This window comes from Protopterus annectens, chromosome 4.part0 (genome assembly GCF_019279795.1).
Source record: "Protopterus annectens isolate FY-2018-M chromosome 4.part0, PAN1.0, whole genome shotgun sequence".
NCBI lineage: Eukaryota > Metazoa > Chordata > Ceratodontiformes > Protopteridae > Protopterus > Protopterus annectens.
In genome coordinates this window covers 1,044,843,704-1,044,866,430 of record NC_056733.1, presented here as the reverse complement: position 1 = coordinate 1,044,866,430, position 22,727 = coordinate 1,044,843,704, and the positions used below count along the sequence as shown (strand labels likewise).

At 43.4% G+C, this 22,727-nt stretch overlaps 1 protein-coding gene across 3 annotated transcripts in view; it reads right to left on the bottom strand.

The window, feature by feature from the left end:
* KLHL3 (kelch like family member 3) overlaps positions 1–22,727 on the bottom strand; it is a 940,384-nt gene that overhangs the window by 375,507 nt on the left and 542,150 nt on the right. For all 3 annotated transcript variants that reach the window (XM_044068978.1, XM_044068980.1, XM_044068979.1), the window contains one exon: positions 13,628–13,744. In XM_044068978.1, coding sequence (XP_043924913.1) covers positions 13,628–13,744 — 117 coding nt within the window. The remainder of the gene's footprint in view (positions 1–13,627; positions 13,745–22,727) is intronic.

Below are 22,727 nucleotides of genomic sequence, written 5' to 3'. Positions count from 1 at the left end.
CCTGTTTGATTTTTAGTAGTACTTTGGAGAGCAAAGGCAGAGGGGGAAAGGCATAGACTGATAGGTTTTTCCAGCTGAAGGACAGAGCATCCACTTTCCAGGCTTGTTTGTGGGAAGTCCTTGAGCAAAACTTGTCCAATTGGTAGTTCTGGGGAGAGGCAAACAGGTCTATATCTGGGCTCCCCCATTTGCTTGTCAACATGTTGAAAGTCCTTGGTTCCAGTTTCCACTCATGTGGGTTCATGAGGTTTCTGCTTAGTCCATCTCTGCCAGTGTATTTAATTTTCCTGGCAGGAATTGAGCTTGCAGGTGCACTTGGTAGCTCAAGGCTGTGTTCCACAATGCCATGGCTAGTCTGCAGAGGGGGTAAGAATGTGCACCCCCCCCTGTTTGTTTATGTACCACATAACAGTGGTGTTGTCTGTCTTTACCATTAGTTGTCCTGGAAGAATGTGGTCCTTGAAGGCTGTCAGAGCATTCCGTACAGCTAACATTTCTTTTTGATTGATATGCAGGTGCATTTAACTTGGGTTCCATTTGCCCTGAATGCACTTTCCTGCCAGATGAGCCCCCCATGAATAGTCTGATGCGTCTGTTGTTAGGGTTTGGGTGGCAGGGGGTGGTGTAAAAGGTAGTCCCTTGTTTTGGTGGCAGGACTCTGCCCACCAAAGGAACTCTAGGCATAGGCAAGGTATGATAGGAATCATTGTTTCTAGGTCCTGAGAATGTTGACACCATAGGCTTTTTAAATACCACTGTAGTTTCCTCATATGCAGTCTTGCATATGGAATTAGAAGAATGCAGGAGGCCATGAACCCCAAGGCCTGCAGTATTTGTCTTGCAGATAGCAGGGTTTTGTGGCCACTAGTTTGAAGTAGGTTGTCAAATGAATTTGTTTCTCTGGCGTAAGGTAAGCCATCTGGGAAGATGTATTCAAGCTTGCTCCCGGGAATATAATTTGTTGACAGGGTACCAGCTGCGATTTCTTTTCATTTATGGTGTACCCCAGACAAGTTAGAACCCTTTGCACAAAGGCCAGATGATTCAAAAGTATGTCCTGGCTTTTTGCCTGAATTAGACAATTGTCCAGGTATGGGTATATTTGAATATTTCTTTGCCTGCAAAATGCAATAACTGGAGCTAGGCACTTGTGAATACCCTGGGTGCAGTAGATAAGCCAAAGGGCAGTGCAGAGAACTGATAGTGCGTGTAGCCTGCTTTGAAGTGTAGGGATCTTCTGCAAGATTCCCCGATTGGGAGATTTGCAGGTATGCTTCTTTTAAATCTAGTGTTGCCAACCAGGCATCTTTGCTCTGCATAGGAAGTAATTGGTAAAGAGTCAGCATCTTGAATTTTGGAATCTCCAAAATGGTGTTTAGAGTAGAGAGGTCCAGGATAGGACACCATGAATTGTCTTTTCTGGGTACCAGAAAAAGTCTTGAGTAAAAACCTTGTCACTTTTCCTCTTCTGGTACCAGTTGAATAGCCCCCATACTTAAGAGAGAAAGTACTTGTTTTTGGGCCTCTGCCCACTGATTTGGGGGTAGGTGCCACCACCCGCTTGGTGTTGGCAATGTGTGGAAGTGAAATCTGTATCCCTGGGACACTATTTAAAACACATTTGTCCTGGGTAATGAGTTCCCAATTCTTTGCATTAAGAGCAATCTTTCCCCCAAATAGGGCAGTCAGTTGATAGGTGCTTGGAAATTTTAAAAAGAAGTCATTGAGACAGTTTATCATAGGGGGGAGTCTTATTAATCCCAGATTTAAATTGGCCCTAGGTGTGAGTGTGTGCGTGTGTGTGCCTTCTGTGGAAGGTTGGGCACTGGGCTAGCAACTCGACACCGTAAAATTCCACTGCCAATCATGAGCGGACAGGTGTTCTGCTGTGGTGACCCCTAAAGTACAGTTTTGTACCTACCATAAATGTAGATGTTCGAGGATTCCCTTGCTGCAGTCCTGACAATTGGGTATAGTCCGCGTCCCAGTCGGCCCGAATACCAGAGCGGTCATGGCGCCTTAGACTGGGTACTAATGCGCATGACCGACGTCATTTCCTCAGTCTTTTCTTGCCCCAGATGTCAGAAGACCCAAAAGACAAGTCCCACAACAACCTGCACCAAAAAACATGTACAATATATACAGTAATATATATACAAAAAATATAAGCATGTAAACTCACCTACACAACCACCCTGAAACACAGAGGGGAAGGAGGGAGGGTAAATTGGACTGCAGCAGGGGAATCCTCGAACATCTACATTTATGGTAGGTACAAAACTGTACTATGTTCTTCGCTTCCTTGCTGCAGTCCTGACAATTGGGTAGAATCCCAAAGCAGAGGTAAGGGAGGCTGGCAAATTATAAAGTAGCAGGAGCTGACAACATGCCTTGTAAAACAGCTGTGGCAAAACCAGCTCTAGTCTTAGAGTATATAGGCAGGTGATAATGCCTAGAGAAAGTATGCACTGAACTCCAAGTAGCTGCTTCCAGAATATCCTTAGTTGCCACCCCTTAGAAATGCTGTTGAAGTGGCAGTAGCCCTAGTGGAATGAGGCCTAATCCCAGCTGGAACCTCTTTGCCATGATGGGAATAACAAAATGCAATGCAAAACCAATCCACCTAGAAATAGTTTGCTTTGACACAGGCTTGCCCTGTGAACTTAAAGCAAAAGAAACAAGTAACTGTTGAGACTGCCTAAAATCTTTAGTCCTGCTCAAATAATAACGCAATTGCCTGTGTACATCTAAAGTGTGCAAAATCTTTTCCCCTTTATTTTGAGGATCTGCAAAAACGTAGGCAAATGAATAGTTTGGTTTAAAGCCACACTAGAAACCACCTTAGGCATAAAGGAAGGATTAGTACGTAATGATACCCTGTCCTTATGGAAAATCAAAAGGGCTCTACTGCCATAAGGGCCTGCAACTCAGACACCCTTCTTGCAGAAGTAATAGCCAACAGAAAAGCAGTCTTCCATGACAAATATTTCAATTCAGCAGTAGCTGCAGGCTCAAAAGGTTGTAGAGTAAGTTTTTCCAACACAAAATTGAGATCCCAAGCAGGAGTAGGAGCTCTAACGGGGGTCTTATATTCTTTGCCCCTCTAAGAAACTGCTTGAACAAAGGATGCGAAAACAAAGGTGGGTCACAATCATAGTGAGCTGAAATTGCTGCAGCATGAATCTTTATGGAAGAGAAAGACAAACCTTTGTCCAATAATTCAGTAAGATATTGAAGAGCCACACTCAAATTAGGCTCTGAAATCTCCAAATTCTTTGCTGTACTCCAAAATAAAAATCTCTTCCATTTTTCTCGTGCCTCTCTAGTACTAGGCCTTCTAGCTTCCATAATCACATTTAAAACTTGTTGAGGAAGCTGAGACCTACCATGCTTCAACACAGAATATGCCAGCCCGTGAGATGAAGAGATTGAAGCTTGACATTGAGCAGATGACCGTCCTTCTGAGATAACAGATGAGGAATCAGAGGTAAAGGCCATGGAGGCTTCTTTACAAGACTCCTTAGAAGTGGGTACCAGTGTTGCCGAGGCCAATCTGGAGCTATCAAAATCATCCTTGGCCTGTCCTGTCTGACCTTTAGTAATACCTTTGGAAGAAGAGGTAGAGGTGGAAAGGCATAGACATGAAGGTTTTTCCAACTGAAAGACAGAGCATCCACTTTCCAAGCTGTGTGATGAAACCCCTTTGTGCAATACTTTGGCAGCTGGTGGTTTAGTGGAGAAGCGAACAGATCTATGTCTGGAGTTCCCATGACACTGTCAATTTCTGAAATACATGAAGATCCAGTTTCCACTGGGGATCCATGATTTGTCTGCTTAACACATCTGCTAGGAGTTCTGTGCTCCTGGCAGAAACCTTGCCTGAAGAGTCAGTTGCAGGCTTAGCAGTCTCCCATAAAATCATTGCTTGCCTGCATAGAGGATAAGAATGTGTTCCCCTTGCTTGTTGATGTACCACATGACAGTTGTGTTGTCTGTCAGAATCAACACCTGCCCTGGAAGAAGTAACTCCTTGAACGCCATCAATGCAAACTGGACTGCTAACATCTCCTTCATGTTGATATGTAGATGCTGTAGTCTGGCAGGCCACTTGTCTTGTATCCACTTTCCATTTAGATGAGCTCCCCAAGCAGTGTCCGAGGCATCTGTCGTTAAAATCTGATCTGGCCGGGTCACAGAGAGTCCCTTGTTTAGGTGACATTCCTGAGCCCACCACAAGAATTCCTTTTGAAGGCAAGGTATTATTTGAATGACAGTGTCCAAATCTTGGCAGTGCTGTGTCCATACATTTTGAGATACCATTGCAGCTTCCTCATATGCAGTTTGGCATTGGGAAGCACCAGAATACAAGATGCCATGAACCCTAATGCTTGAAGGACTGTCCTTGCAGTCAGCACGGACTGATGAGATAGGTGATGGAAGTAAAGTGACAGACTCTTTTGTTTGTCCAAAAAGGCCATCTGGGCTGCTGTATTCAGTCTCACACCCAGAAAGCACATGTCTTGAGAGGGTACTAGACTGGACTTTATTTCGTTCACAGAATACCCTAGGCATCTTAGCACTGCTATGACATATTCCAGATGCTGTAGAAGGTGTTCCTTTTCTTGAGCCAGAATCAGGCAGTCGTCCAAGTAAGGATAAATTTGAATGCCTTGAAGCCTGAAGTAAGCTATCACAGGAGCCAGAACCTTTGTGAATACTCTAGTAGATAAGCCAAAGGGCAATGCAGAGAACTGATAATGAAAATCTCCAGTTATACTTTCTGCAACTTAGCCTTATGGGCACATGAAGGTAAGCTTCCTTGAGATCCAAAGTTACCATCCAGTGATCTTTGCCCAGCAGAGGTAACAGTTGCTGTAACGTCAACATCTTGAACTTGGGAATGTCCAGATAAGTGTTGAGGATAGATAAATCCAAAATTGGTCTCCACGTGTTTCCCTTCTTTGGTACTAGGAACAGGCGAGAATAAAATCCGAAGCCCCTTTCTGACACAGGGACTGGCTGAATAGCCCCTATCTGGAGTAATTGAGAAACTTGCTTGTGAGCCTCTTTTCTTTGTGGAGGAGGAACATCTGGCATGCCTTTGAAAGGGGCATTGTGTGGAAATAAAATCTGTACCCGTGATGAATGATATCCAGCACCCATCTGTCTTGAGTGATTAAATCCCAATTTTCTTTGAAAAGAGACAATCTTCCTCCCAAAGGAGCTGCCAGACGAGAGTCCACTGGCAGCTGAAAAGGCAGGTCATTGGTTCTGCTTACGAAAGGACTGACCCCTGCCCTCACCAGAAGTCTGAGCAGGTGAACTGTCTGATCTAGGCCTAAAGAACCTTGAGCCCTGCCCCTACCACGTCTAGACCTCCCCCTAGACTGGGAACCATAAGCAGGATATGTCCACCCCTTAGCAGGCCAATTTCTACTAAACTTGAGGCTGCACCTGCAAAATCTTTAACAGTCTGCATAGACTTAGCTTTGTCCTCCATTTTCTTTAAAACTGCTTCCACAGGCGGTCCAAACAACACATCAGACTGTAAAGGAGCATCCAAAATCCTGGTCTTAACATGCTCAGCTAAATTCTGATCCTTCAACCATGCATGTCTGCGAAGAACAGAACTAGTAGCAGCCACCCTCGAGGAGGCCTGAACAGCATCAAAACCACACTGCAAAGAATGCTTACCCACTTGTTCATACACATGAACCAAATCCAGCAATTCTTTACACTCAATACCTTCCGCCAAAGCATCCACCTTAGATTTCAATTGTGAAAGGAGATAATTCTGATATTTCAGCATATGAAATTGACAATTCAACGCCTCATGGCTAGAGTGGAAGAAGTATATACTTTCTTACCCCACCTATCCAAAGCCCTTGCCTCTTTATCAGAGGGTACAGGATTTTTAACCACAGAAGCTTTAACACCTTTAGGCCCCTGCGAAACAGTTTCTGGGTCCGCCCTGGGACTCTTAAACAAATACTTATGAGCTTCGGGCACCCTATAATACCTATCAGGCTTAACAGGAGCAGGAGGCAAGGAATCAGGGTTCAGAGAAGCCTCTGCAAAAACATCCTCCACCACATTCAACACAGGAGGAATAGCTAAGGGCCTATGCTGTGGCAAAAACAAGAATTCCCTAAGCCTCTTTCTGGAGTCAGAGTAATCTTGGCCTTCCCATTTAAAGTGCTCCCTCATGGAGTGAAGAGTCTCTGAAAATGAAAAATCCTCAGGAGGAGAAGCTGAAGGAGTGGAATCATCCACATCAGAATCAGAATAAGTAGGAAACTCTTGCAAGTCTTCCACAGAAGACTCTGAAGCCTGTGAACACTGTTCAAAACTATCAAACTCCTGTTCCACCCTAGGCCTCTTATCAGGTGGGGCATAGAACCTCTAATCAGAGTAATCAAATCTTCTGCCATTTTAAGCATATGTTTCTTAGGCACAGAGCCCGAAATGCTAGGAGAAGCCCCTACAGAAGCTGAACTTGGCCTTCCTCTAAAAGAAGCTTTGGCAACAGAAGGAGAGGCCCTAACTACCTTGGGAAGAGAGGGAAGAACAGTTACCTGAGAAGCCCCTCAGCCTGGCCTACCTCCTGAGAGGGCACATCCTGTAACAGTAAAGTATCTGCCTGAGACTCCATAGAGACTCCTGGCAAAACCTCTGGCTCCCTGAGCCTTCTAAAGGACCGGCGTCCGGGACTGCGGTTCCTCACCCTAGACTTCACTGTTTTGTCCTTGCTTCTTAGATGAAGCAGGCGCGGAGCATCCGGCGGCATAGTATAATTGCAACGCTTCCCAAACACTAACCTAGCACAATCAAGCCTCCTCTTAATAGTGCGCTTGTTAAATCTAGCACAAGAGCGGCAACCAACAACGTCGTGCTCAGGCCCTAAACAAGGTATACACAATGTATGATAATCCCTATCGGTATCTGCTTCCCACAAGAAATACAGTTATTCACTTTTCTGACATCCGGTTAAATACTGAGGCAAGAAAAACCAAAAAAGCTCAGGTTACTTTACCAACTCTGTATTCGTTCGGGCAGGTTAGCCCAACTCTGTATTCGGTCTGAAACTCCGGTCGCTCGAAAATCTCAGAACGCCAACCTGCACTCGCAAAATTGCTTCTGCATCGGACCATGCGGCAAAATGGCGTCGAGAAATGACGTCGGTCATGCGCATTAGTACCCTGACGTACTGGCGTCAGTCTAAGGCGCCATGACCTCTGGTATTCGGGCCGACTGGGACGCGGACTATACCCAATTGTCAGGACTGCAGCAAGGGAAGACGAAGAACATCTGGGAAAAAGCCAAAAGAAGAAGAAGAAGGAAGTGGAGGCCCCCCACTGCTTAGTTCTGTGTGTCCCCTGGGACTGAAACCTGGGGTTTTTGCTGTGTCTGGGTTTGGCTTGAGAAGACCTGGAAGGGGCTGGAGAGGGCCAATTCTTACAGGGCCAGTGCCTACTAAATCTAGGAGGCTGAACTTGTAAAAAATCTTTAACAGTTTGCATAGATTTAGCTTTATCTTCCATCTTTTTAAGAACTTCCTCAGCCTTGTTGCCAAACAGGCGGTCCTGATTTAAAGGAGCATCCAACAATTTAGCTTTAACATGATCAGGCAAAGATTGCTCCTTAAGCCAAGCATGCCTTCTAAGCACAGACCCAGTAACAGCAGCCCTGCAAGAGGCCTCTAATGAATCAAAACCACACTGCAAAGTATATTTTACAACTTGTTCAGCAGAATGCAGCAAATTCTGTAATTCTTTATTTTCCACACAGTCAGGAATCAACATCATTTTCTGTTTAAGCAGTCCAATAACATGTTGCTGATACTTTAACATATGAATCTGGCAGTTTAAAGCCCTAATGGCCAAGGTTGCAGAAGTGTAAACCTTCTTACCCCATCTATCCAGCGCCCTGGAGTCTCTATCAGAAGGGGTAGGATTTTTAGCAGTAGAAGCCTTAATGCTCTTGGGCCCCTGTGAAATAGTCTCTGGATCTGCAATAGGATTTTTAAAAAGGAACTTGTTGGACTCAGGGACCCTGTAGTATCTGTCAGGTTTTCTGGGAGCAGGAGGCAGGGAATCAGGGGACAAACTAGATTCCGAAAAAGCATAATCAACAATGTCTAGTACAAAAGGAATAGCTAAAGGCCTATACTGAGGTAGGAGAAGGAAATCCCTAAGCCTCTTTTTTGAATCAGAAAAATTCTGGCTTTCCCAGTGGAAATGCTCCCTTACAGTATATGTAAGGTTTCCCCAAAAGAAAAATCATCAGGAGGGGCAGCAGAGGGAATGGAGTTCCTCTGCATCAGAATCTTCATAAGTAGATAAGGGCAAATCCAGATCATCAGAAGAATCAGAAAAAAAAAACAGAATCCTGATCAGAAGATTCATAATCAACTTCAGTCCTAGGCCTCTTAGAAGGGGGATTTGGCTACCGCTGATTAGAGTTATTAGATCTTCAGCCATTCTTATTTGTTTTTTAGGCATACAGGCCTGAGCATGTGGCCTGGGCATCGGGTTTTTAGGCATGGATTGAGATTTAGGCCTAAGTAAAGAAGGAGTCGTCGATTTAATATGCAAGTCCGTAGGCCTGAATACACCCCAAGAAGCCGGTGCCTGCACGGCGGCTCCAGACCCGTCCAAGGTAGACACATCCGTGGGTTCTATAGCTGAAGCATCTCGCGGCATACCAGACTCCGAATGGGTCTCAGTAGAGGCCTGTGAATCACAAGTAGCAGATATCAGGGGCTGCGAAAGCGCCTCACTGAGTACCGGCAAAATGGCGACTGGATTAGGAGAAGCATCGTCTGCAGTTTTGGACCTCGGTGGCCACTGTCTGTCTTTATCTTTGCGTTTTTTCGGAATCCCAGTAGTTGGATGGCTAACCAATGACATTTCTTTATAATTAAACCGAGAACCAATATATTTAGAGGCGAAAATATACTGACGACAGATAGTGCACTGATTAAATAAAGCACAAAACCGACAGCAAGGTACGTCGTGGTCAGAGTCTAGGCAAGGAATACAGTATGAATGAAAATCTTTATGAGGTATATGCTTTCCACAAGTAATGCAATTATTAACTTTTACTTTCATCGGTAAGGAGCAAGAAAAAATTTCCCCAATGGGGTACTTTGCTTTAGTTGAAGACTTCGGTTCTGAAACTTGAAAAATAAAATTTCAGGAGTCAGCCGACCGGCACTTGCGAACTGCTTTTGCGTTGGGCACTGCACTGCAAGAAAGACTGATGCAATGGTGTCGGCTGCATGTTTTATACCCCTGATGACCTGACGTCATGGAAGAAGGGACTGCAACCGACACAGGACCCAAGACTTTGTTAATCAGGCCGACTGAGGGCTACCTGCGAGCAGATAACCCAAATGTAATGAGTGCAACAATGAAACAGTGAAGAACATCATGTTGTTATTGTTTTCAACCTTTGAGATCAAGCTGAGTTCATATTAACATGTAGGAAACTTACACAAAGTTATGTAATTTCTGTACATTAATCTAGACATAACAGGAACAGTATGAAAAAAAAATTTCCACTAAAACTACATGTTGCAAATCCCTGCTTACTGATACTTTGTAATAATGTGCCTGGCAAGTTAAAAGGCACTGTGCTAATCTTTTGTTGTTGTTTGTCTTTCGGCTTTTCCCAGTTAGGGGTCGCCACAGCGGAACTCCGGTCTTCTAATGATTGGCAGTAGATTTTCACGAACGCCGAGGTGCCAGCTCTACGTCCAACCTTCAACAAAGGCACACCCATTTACGCATGTCTTTTGAAGGCCACCCAACCATGGGGAGGAAATATGACATGAAGACCTGCAATGGTGCTCACTGCAAACAAATCTATGACTTGTCATACATAGAACAGCAGACATCTCGCATCAAAAAGCAGTATGGGGATACATGCAGATTTATATAAACTTCATCTCTGACATTTAGCTGTATAGTGCCAGAAGTTTTTAGTGTTAATTTCTGATTCCAAAGAGTTAACTGTCACATTAATTTTATAAGTGTTTTATGTCACACACTTGCCAAAATTCTCAGCAGTAAGTACGGAAGTCTGTCATAAGCATGGTTGGGAACAAGCCTTGCTACATGCTGGTTAAGTCTTATATTAAAGGGAGGCAAAGTACAATGAATACTTAAACACAGCTTATCAAAGAATCTGCTGCCATTATCACCCTAATATGAAACAAATTAAAAAAAAAACATTACCACACAAGGAGATGAAGGGAAATGCTAGAGAAAAAGAAAAAGTTTCTACTCAACTCAGGAACTCTCCTGCTTAAGAACACAAGACATATAACATTGCATGCAAGTTTAAACTCTAACCATTTAGGGATATTTATTATTAAATCTTATTCCAAACTTATCTTGTTCTCATAGGTTCACAGGTAGGTACTAAGCTAGCTGGTGTTGCAGGCCATTTTAAACCTACTCAGTTTACCGTTTTGTGCTTGAAATAATCTATCCCATTTGGTTATAGATCGGTCTTACCCATCCCACATTTGATAATTATATATTACCTCTAATAAGAATAACTGGGGTCATACCACAGATAATTTGAGGGGACCAATGAATGGGATAAAGCATTTAGGAGCTGCCTGTGTCCATCAATAGTACAAAAGGCAGTCCTGGTGTCCATCAATAGTACAAAAGGTAGTCCTGGTGTCAATTTTCAGTTTCCATCTATAGATCTAAGTTGTGTTTGAAAATGGACAGGAATGAACTTTATGTACAGTGGATATAAAACGTTTACACACCCCTGTTAAAATGCCAGGTTTTTATGATATAAAAAAATGAGATCACAATGAATCATTTCAAAACTTTTCCCACCTTTAATGTGACCTATAACCTGTATAATTCAATTGAAAAACAAATCTGTTAGGGGAAAAAATATAAAAAACGTGCAATACGCTGGTTGCACAAGTATGCACACCCTTAAACTAATACTTTGTTGTGTGTGCACACCCTTAAACTAATACTTTCGGTCTTCTTGGGTAGCAGTCTATCAGCATGGCACATCTTGACTTGGCAATATTTGCCCACTCTTCCTTGCAAAAGTGCTCCAAATCTGTCAGATTGTGAGGGTATCTCTTCAGGTCACCCCACAGATTTTCTATTGGATTTAGGTCTGGCTCTGGCTGGGCCATTCCAAAATGTTAATTTTCTTCTGGGGAAGCCATTCTTTTGTTGATTTGGATGTATGCTTGGGGTCATTGTCATGTTGAAAGGTGAAATTCCTCTTCATCTTCAGCTTTCTAGCAGATGCCTGAAGGCTTTGGGCCAAAAGTGACTGGTATTTGGAACTGTTCACAATTCCCTCCACCTTGACTAATGCCCCAGTTCCAGCTGAAGAAAAGCAAGCCCAAATCATGACACTGCCACCACCATGCTTCACTGTGGGGACGGTGTTCTTTTGGTGATAAGAAGTGTTGTTTTTGCTCCAAACGTACCTTTTGGAATTGTGGCCAAAAGTTCAACCTTGGTCTCATCAGACCACAACGTCTTTTTCCACATGATTTTGGGAGACTTGATGTATTGTTTTGCAAATTTTAGCCGGGCTTGGATGATTTTCTGTGTAAGAAAAGGCTTCTGTAGTGCAACCCTACCCAATAATTCAGACATATGGAGAATATGGGAGATTGTTGTCACATGTAGTACACAACCAGTACTTGCCAGAAATTCCTGTAGCTCCTTCAGTGTTGCTGTAAGTCTCTTGGCAGCCTGTCTGACCAGTTTTTGTCTTGTCTTTTCATCAGTTTTGGAGGGATGTCCAGTTCTTTGCACCATCAGTGTTGTCCCATATTTTCTCCACTTTTTGATGACGGTCTTCACTGTGTTCCATGGTATACCCAATGCTGTGGAATTTTTTTTGTACCCTTCTCCTGACTGATACCTTTCAACAATGATATCCCTTTGATGCTTTGTAAGCTCTCTGTGAACCATGGACTTTGCTGTAGCAGGCAACTGAGTAAATGTCAGGAAAATCCTACTAGGACAGCTGAACTTTATTTGGAGTCAATCAGAGTCTCTTTAATTGATGGCAGGTGTGTACCCAAGAAGACTGAATGCTGTAATTAAATCAAAAGGTGCTTCAACAAAGTATTAGTTTAAGGGTGTGTGCACACTTATGCAACCAGCATATTGTATGTTTTTTATTTTTTATATTTTTCCCCTAAAAGATTTGTTTTTCAACTAATTGTACAGGTTACAGGTCACATTAAAGATGGGAAAAGTTTTGAAATGATTTATTGTGGTCTCATTTTTTTATATCACAAAAACCTGTCATTTTAACACGGGTGTGTAAACGTTTGATATCCACCGTAGATGGGGAGTCTGTTCCAAAGCAGCGTATCCTCTGCAAAATAAACCTGTCCCTCCAAAACGTTCTGTTGATGTTGCAGAGGAGGTTTAAATCCCTAGACCAAGTATTTCTGATGATATTTAACTTGCTGATATGCAGTAAACCCATTAATACTGGGTCAGAGGATGCCTTGTATACCAACCACAGGTTACCTCTTAGCAGTCTGTAGGATAGCAAGTGTAGTGACAGGAGTTTGAGTCAATACATGCAGGACATGTTGTTTAGGTCTTGTATTATTTAAGTAAGGTGTCTTTCATGATGTTCCAGTTGTTGCATGTGTCTGGAGAGGTGCATGCAAAGGAGGCATTATATTCAATGACTGGCCTAATGAGGGCAGAGTAAAAGGGAACAATGACATCCCTAGAGCTAGATATGATGTCTCTAAGTTTATAAGCTGTGCAAAAAATAGAAGGACTTTCTTACAACAAGAAAGATGTTGGTCAAAAGTTAGGTCACTGTCCACATAAGTTCCCAAATCCTGAACAACTGGGTCAGCTTTAAGGGATATATTGTCAATGTAGTAGTTCCCTAGGTATATGACTTCCTAAAGGAAACAGTACTGCATTTTTTGGCATTTAGTTTCAGACCATGACTTTGACACCAGTTATTTATTTGAGAAAAACCTTCGTGTAGGATGGCTAAATCATTTGGGAAATCAATAACTGCTCCTAGCTTGCAGTTATCTGCAAACAATCAGCCATAGCTCTTTGGTACTGGCTTTTACTTCAGAAAAGTAGATGCCAAACTGGAGAAGTCCCAGGACATAACCCTGGGGGCTCCACTGGTGACTGGTTACTTTGTGGAGGTAACTTCCCCTATTTTGATTTTTTGATTATCTGCATTTATTCCCAGTTTATTTAGCTTTTCTACTATGCCTGAGTGGGGTGTTGTGTCAAAAGCTTTGGCCAGGTCGAGATATATGGTGTGTTCTGCTTTACTGATTTTTAAAATGAGCAGACTGTAGTTCATGTGCTTATACCCTGATTGAATCATCTCAGCCACAGCTCATGTGCTTTGAACAAGCAGACATAAAAGGACGTCATGTACAATAGCAAGCTCCATCCATAATGTACATTAAAACAGTTGAAGATTTTACAAATGCACTATACTTGATTACACATGGAATTACTATAGCATCGGCAAAAAAGAATATAAATTAAACAAAATTATGCATTATTTATACCAGTTTTGCAGATGCTTCAATTGGCTGTTGTAGAAATTATGAGATAGCACTAACCTGAACAAGATAGTCTCTGGGTAAGAGAGGTAGTCTCACGTGCTCCATTAGTTTAGCCATGTGGTCCAGACGCGCCTCCTTATCATAATTAATCCAAGAAATAACAGCTTCAAAAACCTGATAAAACAGTAGAAACGTGTCATCGGGGCCTTCTCATCAAACTGCTGTCAATTCATAGTTAAAAGATTTGGCTATACATATGCATAACAATCTTGCACATTTCATTTTGTATTCCTAATGTAGTTTTCTAAAGGAAGAAGACAGCAAGTTTATTGTTAAAAGACACCCTTCTGCCTGCCAACATCACAGTTATCTGTAAAACAACCCACAATGTTAAAATGAGTAACTCGATACATACCTAGTTTCAGAGAGTCTATATCATTGTTGCAGGAACAGGCTTAAATGTTTTCTGACACTAAGGTGTCCAGTGTACACAATTCCCCAGTATCCAACAAAACTGTCTTCCAGCATATGGGATCTACTGTCTCTGATTATCTGAATCATACCAGAGTGATTTATGATGTTACAAGTCATGCTCCCTGTTCCTCCCAAGCAATAGGAGAGGGATTGGGTAAAACAAAATGCACCAATCAGTTTGGTGGTTGGTTGCTGAGTACGATCAGGAGGTGAAGGTATATCACTTAGCAAGATAATGACAGGTGAGCTTCAACAGATACGAATCCTTCAATGGTCGCTGCTTGGTTGCATTACATGTTGTATCATCCACCAGCCTAAGAACAAAGGTAAGCCAGCTTTCAGACAATAATAATAATGATGGGTATGGCATCATGCAGAGATGTAGGTAACAGGATATAAACTGCCTGGAATGAGAACTGCAAGGCATCGCACTAGGCAGGTGAAACACATGACAATCATGATGAAAAGTAATTTATCAAAGTGTTCTAGAAGAGAAGTAGAGAGCCACAACTGCTCCTAACAATCTGATCCATCAGTTAGGGGGAGAATTACCAGGTGTACTGTGAGGGGTGTGGTCGCTAAGGAGCTGTAGCAAATTTTTTATTTAACTTTTTGTAGAGTTGGTAACATTTTAGACTTTCAAGGCAGCGAAAAAGGCAAACTAAAACTTTTACTAACCTAAAAAGACTCAAGGATTACTTGGGTACAAGAGAAAACCTCCACATGCACAGGTCTGGAAGTGTGAAGGTGAAGCAAAACCAGGAAAACCTCCACATGCACAGGCCTGGAAGTGTGAAGGTGAAGCAAAACCAGGAAAACCTCCACATGCACAGGTCTGGAAGTGTGAAGGTGAAGCAAAACCAGGAAAACCTCCACATGCACAGGCCTGGAAGTGTGAAGGTGAAGCAAAACCAGGAAAACCTCCACATGCACAGGTCTGGCAGTGTGAAGGTGAAGCAAAACCAGGAAAACCTCCACATGCACAGGTCTGGCAGTGTGAAGGAGGAAAACCTCCACATGCACAGGTCTGGCAGTGTGAAGGTGAAGCAAAACCAGGAAAACCTCCACATGCACAGGTCTGAAGGTGAAGCAAAACCAGGAAAACCTCAGGAAAACCTCCACATGCACAGGTCTGGCAGTGTGAAGGTGAAGCAAAACCAGGAAAACCTCCACATGCACAGGTCTGGCAGTGTGAAGGTGAAGCAAAACCAGGAAAACCTCCACATGCACAGGTCTGGCAGTGTGAAGGTGAAGCAAAACCAGTGCTCATGGGGTTCAAACAAGAGTTTCTCTTTGGACGAATTTTGAATAAGGGTTATGGCAGGCTGCTTGAAGTTTCATGACACGTATAAAAAAAAGTTACTTTAATTAAAAAGGTGGTAGTTGTATAAACTTCTTAACAGGCATAGGTGGTGCTACACCAGTGCATGCTGAGGCATATGTCGCAGCTGTGAAATAGTGTGCATCATTCAGAGCCACAGTAAAAAAAATAAAATTAAAAAAAAAAAATTTTGCCACAGTAACATGCTCTGGTATTATATAGTTTAATCCATTGCACCTGTGTAACTGATCACAATACTTTCTGAGTTGGCAATATCTAGTCTACGATTAAATATTGTTGAGAACTGTGCAGTCTAAATGCTTGCAATCTGTTTCTAAGGGCAACAGCAAACAATCACATTAGCATGTGATGCTCATAATATTAATCACTTTTGCAGTTGCCTAAGCTATATGGCTTATATCTTGCCAAGGAAGCCAGACAGCTTGCAAAGCTTCAGGGCACCTTCCACAAACCCAAACTTTCAGGTAGTTTATGCTGAACTGATTAATACATAAGACTGGGCAGCAGGCTCTTCAGAGATTTCCTGCTGCCAGATTGCTTCTCTGACACTTCTGAGGATCGAAGGACGTCTTGTGTTGTCCTTTGTTGAGCAGATAAGTTCCCTTTGGGGGAAAGACTTCCATTTTAATAATTTTATTTATTACTGATACTTTCCTCATCAGGAAAGTCATTTTAAAGCTAGGCGTTTGTGTTCTAACATACTGTCATGATACTGTACTGTACGGGAGCACTATTTTCCAGTTAGTTAAAAAGTTGTTTAAAGTAACTGAAATACATTTTTTGGGGAAGAAACTGAGTTCAGTTTACTTTGGCCTGACCATGGAAGAATCTGTCAGTCTTGCAGATGGTTCCTCTTCCAGTCACAAAAATAAAACATTAAGCAAAACAGTCTTTGCCACCACAGTAGGCTAGCAATGTGCCTCAGCCAAGGTTGGGTAACTCTGTTGTGGCCATTAGTTGAACCTCAAACCACTCACCTTTAAACCTGATCCCTATTGATGTTGCACCTACAGCCGCTATGGACCGGGGATTAGCCACACCCTCTGTTGCTGCTATGGTCCCCTCAGATTAGCCATGTCCTCGGTTAATGTTGGGGTCTCCTCAGATTAGCCATGCCATCGGTTACTGTTGGGGTCCTCTCAGAGGACAAGGGAGAGCCACTCTTATAGGTCCTTGGAGAGGGAACAGGGAAGGCTTCATTGTTTTGTCAAAATGTTGCACCCACCCCTGCGGAAGCTACTGTTGCCATTAATAATACCGTTGGTCCCATTTTCATGTAAAAAAAAAACAGTAAACATGTTATCTACTCCTCTTCAAATTTCCTTAGACAGGAGTAGTTTACTGGGTATAGTTCAGTGATTAATTCAGACTACTGATCCTGCCTGTAAAGTACTTCCTCATAAAAGAAAGAGGGATATTGCCCTTCCTGAAGAGATTTACGGTTCTGACTCTGGACAGGAGCATGAAGGGACAGATACAGGGGTTTCGACTCTGATTTCTAATTCAGATGGGAGCTCATTTTTGAGACTCCCAGGGGAAAGGGGAGGGGGGGGTCTTTCTCTTGAGACTATTTTCAGAATGTGCCAGAACACTGAGGTTTCTCAGTCCCTAAGAAAATATTATCAGGTCGTTACAGAAATATTTTCCAGAACCTACACCCACTACTCCAGTTTAATCTGCCTTGGAGGATTGTGTGTGCTACTGCCTGCAGTTTTCCTGACAGCCAGCTAACCCTAGCAAGGTAGAAAACATTTATAAAGTTCCTCAAACATTTACATTTATATGCACTCTTCCCAAATGTGATCCATCTGGAGGAAGATCTCCAAATCTGTAATCTTGCAAGGACTGGATAATAAAGGACTGTTGTTTAGACTAAACTGTCTCTGGTGTCGATTAGTTCCAGCAGCTTCTTTGCACTGAGATTGCCTTAATAGCTCTCAATTAGAGTGTTCATGTTTTTAATGTTTTAATGTTTTTTTTGTTACCAGACTGTTTTTTAGCTAGGTAGTGAGACAGTTTGATAGGTTTTTTGGACTGGCCACTGTCTATTTATGTTGCAAAGCATTTTGTGAACCACTACCTGATAGGCTGAACAGTCCTTATAAGGACTATAAAGGTTCTTATAAGAACCATCCAGGACCACAAGCTCAGCCTTGACCAAAAGAGACCGCCCGTACTGTGCCCCCACCAGGGCTCCTTTACAGAATCAAAAGGCACCACATACACACAGCCCTTCTCAAGGTTACAACAGTCCTTATAAGGACTCAAACCCCAAAGGTTCTTGTTATCACCACAACAGTCCTTTCCAGGACTATTAAGGAGGGACCATAACCCTTCTCAGAGCTACAACACCTCAAAGGTCCTTATTAGGACCACAACAGTCCTATACAGGACTAAAAAGTTCCTTTTAGGGGCCACACCAACTCCAACCACAAAAACCCTTATTAGGGCCACAAAAGTCCTTATTAGGACCACAACAGTCCTTTCCAGGACTAAAACAGGTCTTTTTAGGGGCCACTGCTTAATTCCTACTGAGGACCACCACAGTCCTTTGTAGGACCACAACGGTTCTTCTAAGGACCGTAATGCTTTCTTTCAATCCCTTTCCACTCCATTCTAGCCCTGTTTAGGGCTACAAAGGTCCTTTTGAGGACCACCACAACCCTTTTCAGGGCTACAAAGTCTCATCATCTGCTTAGGGACAAACATCACTTCAAAGTCCATCTTAGGACTACCCTCAAGGACAGCTTGGTAGCTCATTCTTACAAGAGTGTTCTCCCATTTGTTTAATTATACTCTTCCCCCCAAAGGGTGGGCTACACTCTTGGAGTAGGGGAATTCTCTCCATCTTCGTTCTGTTATTCTTTCTGGGGATTCTTTTTTGAATACCCATGCTGAGATTCACTACCCCACAATGAGCACCATGGAAGGCTCATGGTTCAGTAATATAGCTACCACACCAGTGATGGACCTACAACTTGAACTAAGTTCCCACCTAAAGGCACAAACCAGAGAAGAACATAAGAGACCCTTCACCGGTCAGAAGAGGAACTAAAAGATTTAATTTGCCTAAAATGGGAACATTTCTATGTAACCCAATGCAAAAACAGGAAAGTCAAAAACTGTCCCCCACAACTCCATGAAGCCTGGAAGGAGATCCTGAACACAGCCAGTTTCAAGCTAATGGACACACTAATTGGGCACAATCTGTTACAACAAGCCAAAAAGTCGTTCAACATAAAAGACTTGCATAGACTTTGCCCAGACACAAATGAGACAACAGCAGCTTTTGGAGACATCATGGGGAGACTGACCAGTTTCGAGGAAAAAATAAAAACCAGGAAGTCCAAAAAACTAGCAAGGGACCTGAGAATAAAAAAATAATAAAAGAATGCAGCAGGATTTTCCGGGGGACAGAGCACCAAGGATACCAGCAATAGAGGCACAGGAGAACCCGGACCCAAAGGAGATAGTCACCACATCAATGGAGGAAAATACAGCAACCCCTCCACCCACAAAAACACCAATGAAGACCAGCTCCACAGAGAACCGAGACCAGACCACCTGGCATTGCAGCTACAGAAAGCCATCAACACAGACCAACTCCTTGCCACCAGGCTGTCACACCAAAGAGGAATGCCACCCCCCCAAGGTTATCCTCCCCAATCCTACACCAGAAGAAAATAGACCAGACATGAAGAGGAGTGAGGGATCTGGGTCATCTATGGCAACCCCCAATCCACATGGGGTAGAAGAGAAGAAACACAAAAACAAACCCCCAGAGGTGTGGAACCACTCCACAAGACAACAAACTGAAATGGAGAGAAAAGTGCTTGAGAGGGGCCTAACGTTCATACCCACAAGGAGGGTAAACCTAGCTCAAACCATTATCAATGTTAGGCTCTTCAGCAGGAAACTGCAGCTCAAACTTATTTTCCACCAGAACAGGAAAGACAAAAAAAGATTTTGAAAGCCAGACAATGAGAGCGTTCTCCTGGAAAAAGCCGAGTAACTTCTGCCCACCACCCAACCAAGTTATCTCAGCATTCCAGGAGAAATGCGAAACAGACATAAGACAACTGCTAGAAAAAGAAGGAAGAAACTCGACAATATCAACAGGCAGGAAATGGAAGCCCTAAAAGGGCTAAGCCAATACAGAACCAGGCGAATAATGAAGGCTGATTAAGGGGGAGGCATCCTGGTGACGGACACCAACACCTACATCTGCAAGATCACCACCATGCAGGAAAATAAGGACTTCTATGAGCACGTGGACTTGGATCAGACAAAGGCCGCTTTTGAAGAACTAGACAATACCCTTGATGAGCTCTATGAAGATGGGATCATCAGTTCCAACATTAGCGAATTCATGAAGGCCCAGTTCCCCAGGCTACCCCAGTTCTTTGGAATCTCCAAGCCTCACAAAAATCTACTAGACCATCCCTACAGGCCAGTGATTGTGAGAAGGGGATCCATTACAGAACCCACAGCCATGTACCTGGACTTCACCCTGAAGCCCCTGGCTGCCAACAACCCTTCATACATCCTGGACTCGATGTACTTTCTAAACAAAATAAAAATCAGCCTAAATAAAGACTCCATCCTGGTGACAATAGACGTGGAGGCCTTATACTCAATTTTGCCCCACGACTACTGCATTCAGGCCACCATCGAGGCTTACCACATGGATTACGCTGCCTTACCAGGGGAAACTGAAAAATTCAACCAGCTACTATCCCTGGTCCTAAGGAACCCCTATTTTAAGTTCAATGGCAACATCTGTTGGCAGACCACAGGGATACCCATGGGGGCGACCATGGCTCCTAGCCTAGCCAACACAGCCCTAAGGAAGTGGGAAACCGATCACATATATGTTTCCCCCTTTTTCAGCAAGATGGCCTGTTATCGATTTATCAATGATATCTTCCTCATTTGAGAAGGCAGCAGAGAAGACCTTGCTGGTTTCCTTTCGTAAATCAACTCCACCACCACCTTCCTAAGATTCACCTCCAAGACGAGCTCAGAAAAAGTGGAGTTCTTGGACTTCATACCAAGCAAAGATATGGGGAAATGATGCTTAGACCACAACCTTTATAGGAAGCCAACCAGGGTCAGTTTCCTTCTGCACAGTAGGAGCATGCACCCCCTAAAGCTGAAGAAAAATGTGATCAAATCGCACGGTCTAAGGGTAGCCAGAGTTACCAAGGAACTGGACAATTTCCTGAAGAATATACAGGAACTTGAAAAGGACTTTTTAGCCAGGAGGTATACTAACAGGCTCATCCACCAGATACTGGAACTGATCACGGAACATAGAAAAAACAGCACCTACAAAGTCCACCAAAGTGCCAGAACAAAAACCTAGAATTAAGAACACCAACTCAACTGCATTTTGCAATACTCAATGGATTACAAGGACATACAGGACATCATCAGGAACAACTGGCCAATAATAAAAGGAAACCGGTACTTTGGGCACATCTTTCCAGAAGCACCCAAATTCATGATCAAAAAATGCTCCAGCATCAGGGACCACCTCAAAAAACACCCTTGGATTCAATGTCCCCCAAAGGCATGTTTCCATGCAGTGACCCCCCTCCCGTGTCACTATTGTCAGTATACCAGCAACAATGACTTCTTTTATTGCCCAAACAGGAAGACCTACAAATCTAAGATCAAAGGTTGCTGTACCACTATATGGGTGGTTTACAGAGTCCAATGCTCGAGATGCATGGCCTTCTATGTGGGGAAAAAGATAAACATGCTGAGAACCCGAACAGCAAAGCACCTCTTTGACATCAGGCATGGCAACATCAAGAACCCTCTGGCCACACACACCAAGAGGAGACCAGGACACAGGACCTTTCACTTCAACATTCTGGAACACCTCAGAAAGGAACCATTCTCCAGGGACTATAATTCTCACCTAGAGAGCAAAGAACTCACCTGGCAAATAGAACTGTCAGCCAGAAACCCCCCTGGATTAAACACCACTGAATCCATTCTCCCCATCCTCAACCTTAGGCCTCTGAATCATGGACTTTATGGTTAACAAGAAACTTTGCTGGTAATCTCCCCCTTGGGCTCCCACTTCTACTTGATCTATCTGTATAGTGCGTTTTTCTTTTTTTTCTTTCTCTTTTATTTTTCCATTTAAATTTACTATGACACCGTTTCCTATGGCAATTTTTTAATGGCTTAGTCACTTAGTTTTGTCAGTTAGATTCCAGCCAGAATTTATAAGATTGGTTAGCCTGGGCTAGATACAGGAGCCTTCTAATTTATAAACTGGGGCTCCAGACAAACTGTTTTTCTTAGCCTTGTATATGTTTTTGAAATTAATATGTCAATAAGTTTTTGAAATTAATGTGATGTGATCTTTAGTAATCCTGAAATGGTTTTGTCGCTGCAGTTGCTACTTCTATACATCTACACTCTAATGGTATTAGGTGCTAGTATTCTAAGCTTTCTGGGCTATCCATTTGTGACTACCTTTACCAATTTTTCAAAATTGTAATGTGATGTGATTATTAGTAATCCTGAAATGGTTTTGCCGCTGCAGTTGCTACTTCTATTTTTTCCAAAATCATACCTTTATTTTTCTAAAACATGGATTTGATTCAGGCTCCAATTTAATCTAATAATTTGGGACCTCGCTCAGTTCAAACCACCCCTGAAGGCAAGGGTTTCTCCCCGAGCACTCATTAAGCTCCTACAGCACCCCACAGCTAAGCCACGTGGTGTTCAGTGGTCTGCTTCACCCATGGAACCATTAAGCCCTCACCCTCGCCACGGCTCTGAGCTGTTTAAATGAGCCCTTGCTTTCTGCCTGCCCACTCAGCACCCCTGGCTTAGCCACATGGGCCCCTCATGACGTCTAGCCATCCGCTCCACCATGTTAGACCCCCCAGCCCTGTCATAACCCCAAGCCATAATGGTTAGCCTGCCTCTTTGTCACACTTCACACTCCAGGCACCCACAGCCTTCATTTGAGAAGTTGGTTTAGACCTCCCACTTTGCTGGATCCACTCCCTGAGCCATCCCCACTCACACACAAACCAGGCACTCACTACACGTGCGGTACCATGTGGCATCCCATACAACCCCCGGTGGTGGCTGCAGTGGGTTTTTCTCTCCCTTCCCCACCATCGACCACAGGGAGAAACCCACTAGTGAGCTTGTGACACTGCTGAGCTCAGTTTAGGAGTTCTTGTGCCCCACACAAGGACCAGCCACACGTTTTACATGCAGCACCACATGGTGTCCTGTTTGATACCACGTGAGGTCCTGTATGGCCTCCAGTGGCGGCTGCAGTGGGTCTTTCTCTCCCTTCTCCACTAC